Source organism: Austrofundulus limnaeus, unplaced genomic scaffold (assembly GCF_001266775.1).
Source record: "Austrofundulus limnaeus strain Quisiro unplaced genomic scaffold, Austrofundulus_limnaeus-1.0 Scaffold318, whole genome shotgun sequence".
Lineage (NCBI taxonomy): Eukaryota > Metazoa > Chordata > Actinopteri > Cyprinodontiformes > Rivulidae > Austrofundulus > Austrofundulus limnaeus.
In genome coordinates this window covers 387,167-389,095 of record NW_013952720.1, presented here as the reverse complement: position 1 = coordinate 389,095, position 1,929 = coordinate 387,167, and the positions used below count along the sequence as shown (strand labels likewise).

The 1,929-nt window shown below is 35.3% G+C and overlaps 1 protein-coding gene across 1 annotated transcript in view; it reads left to right on the top strand.

The window, feature by feature from the left end:
* Nucleotides 1–1,929, top strand: part of si:dkey-196h17.9 (uncharacterized) — a gene marked incomplete in the record, with an annotated part of 8,931 nt that overhangs the window by 3,897 nt on the left and 3,105 nt on the right. The window contains 4 exon segments of the mRNA XM_014022082.1: nucleotides 797–898; nucleotides 985–1,085; nucleotides 1,337–1,435; nucleotides 1,542–1,659. Coding sequence (XP_013877536.1) covers nucleotides 797–898; nucleotides 985–1,085; nucleotides 1,337–1,435; nucleotides 1,542–1,659 — 420 coding nt within the window.

The following is a 1,929-nucleotide window of genomic DNA, read 5'->3' as shown; positions in this document are numbered from 1 at the left end:
AGCTGCAACACATTGAAATAAAAAGACTTATTGGAAAAAATGTAAACATAATTAAGTATAAACATTTAAGACACACAAATGCGTGTACAAGTAAAGGAAAAACAATTAATACATATGTAAAAAACAGTAAAATTTAAATTATGTGTTAAAATACATTGAATAATTTGTTGAAACTAACCTGGAAAAATAAATATGAAAGTCAATTWAAATATAAAACATGAGATAAAGTTCTCTAATTGGTGCCTTTAAGTGTATTTTTTTAATAGTTCATTTATATAATTCTGCTTTTATTTCTAGTTATGTCAGTGTTGGTCCTCCGTACTGCAGAAGCCTGATAATCATTTATTCATATCAGGTGTGTTGGAGCAGAGGAACAAGTAAAACATGCAGGGCTGCGGCCCTCCAGGACCAGGAGTGACCACCCCTGGGCTGAAAGCAGTAAAAGCTAGCTAAAAGCTAAAGTTATAAATAGCTATTAAAAGAAACAGAAGGTAGCTAAAATAGGAAAAGGCTATAAGCAGTAAAAAGCTAGCTAAAAGTTATAGCTATAAAAGAAACAGAAGRTAGCTAAAAATAGGAAAAAGCTATAGGCAGAAAAAGCTAGCTTAAAAAATTAAACTTGCAAAAGGCTGGTTAAAATAAGCAGAAGCTAAATGCAGCCAAAGGCTAATCAGCAGTATCAGGAGGCAGCTAAAAGCTGATAGCAGCTAAAAGTTAAAAGTAGACAGTGTTACTAATAAATCTTAAACAGTAGATCTTGTTCATAAAATCATAAAATAAGTTTTTGTCTCTGCAGGAGGAGTTCAGTAAGTCTCTGTCTAAAATCCTGCAGCAGAACAGAACCCAGACCATCGATGATGAAGAAACCTACGTCGGACTTTATGTGGACGTAATCCAGGTGAGAGAAACAGCTCAGGTTTTTGTTTTTGTTTTTTCAGCTGCAGCTTTTTTTAACATTAAAGCTGTTTCCTGTCGTTGTTTCAGTACACCAGCTCCATGATCCAAAAGGCCCAAAGCACAAGTCCAGAACTTCACAATGAAGTCCAGGAGGTTTGTTCTCAGGAGCTGATGAACTTTGTTACAAGGTAAAAGTCTGGCTTAAATCTTTACCCAAACTCTGACATCTAAACCTTCGGCTGTTATGATCCAAGTGGACAAAATGGCCGAAGTTTTGATGAATTTATGTTAGACTTTAGATTAACAGCCGAAGAGAGGTTCCTTTGTTCCTGCTCCAGCTGTTTGAATTATTCAAGCAATTAAAATTATGTAGTTTCTCTTTTTAATTTGACTTTTTGTCACGTTTAACTGCTTAACTTCAGCTTCTCTGTGTTTTTAGCTACACTGCAGAGCAGGCTGAAACCCTCAGAGCTTCGGTGCAGAAAACTGATGAAACGATTCATTTCCTGAAGACTCTGAGGACCTGTGAAGAACTCAGGTACTCATCCATTCATCGGGGGTTAAATCATAAAACATTTATTAATTATAGGTTAAACACAGTTAACACAGTGAGATGATAAAATATGTTTTTACTCCGCTTTTAGAAAATATGTCCAACTGAAAGAAAACTTCAGCCTGAAAGAAGAAATTACATCAAAGCTCAAAGACATGGAGGCTCTTATTTTGAAACTCCTGATGGAAATAATAACTGAGTTGGCTGAGGTGGGTTTACAACCATTGATTTACTGTATATTGCTGGAGTGGGCGTGGCTACATGGGCATGCTCACACTAAGCTCTGATCTGCACTGAGGAGCCTGAACAAAATGAATGGAGGTCAACGAACCGTGAGGTGTCTTCCTGATGAAAAACTCATAAATTTATTATTTCTTGCTCGAWTTTTACAAACTACGGTTCAAAAATAAAGCTGAGGAAATTGTGAATTTTATAGTTATGGAAATTTAAAATAAATAAATAATTTAAATGACTAACAG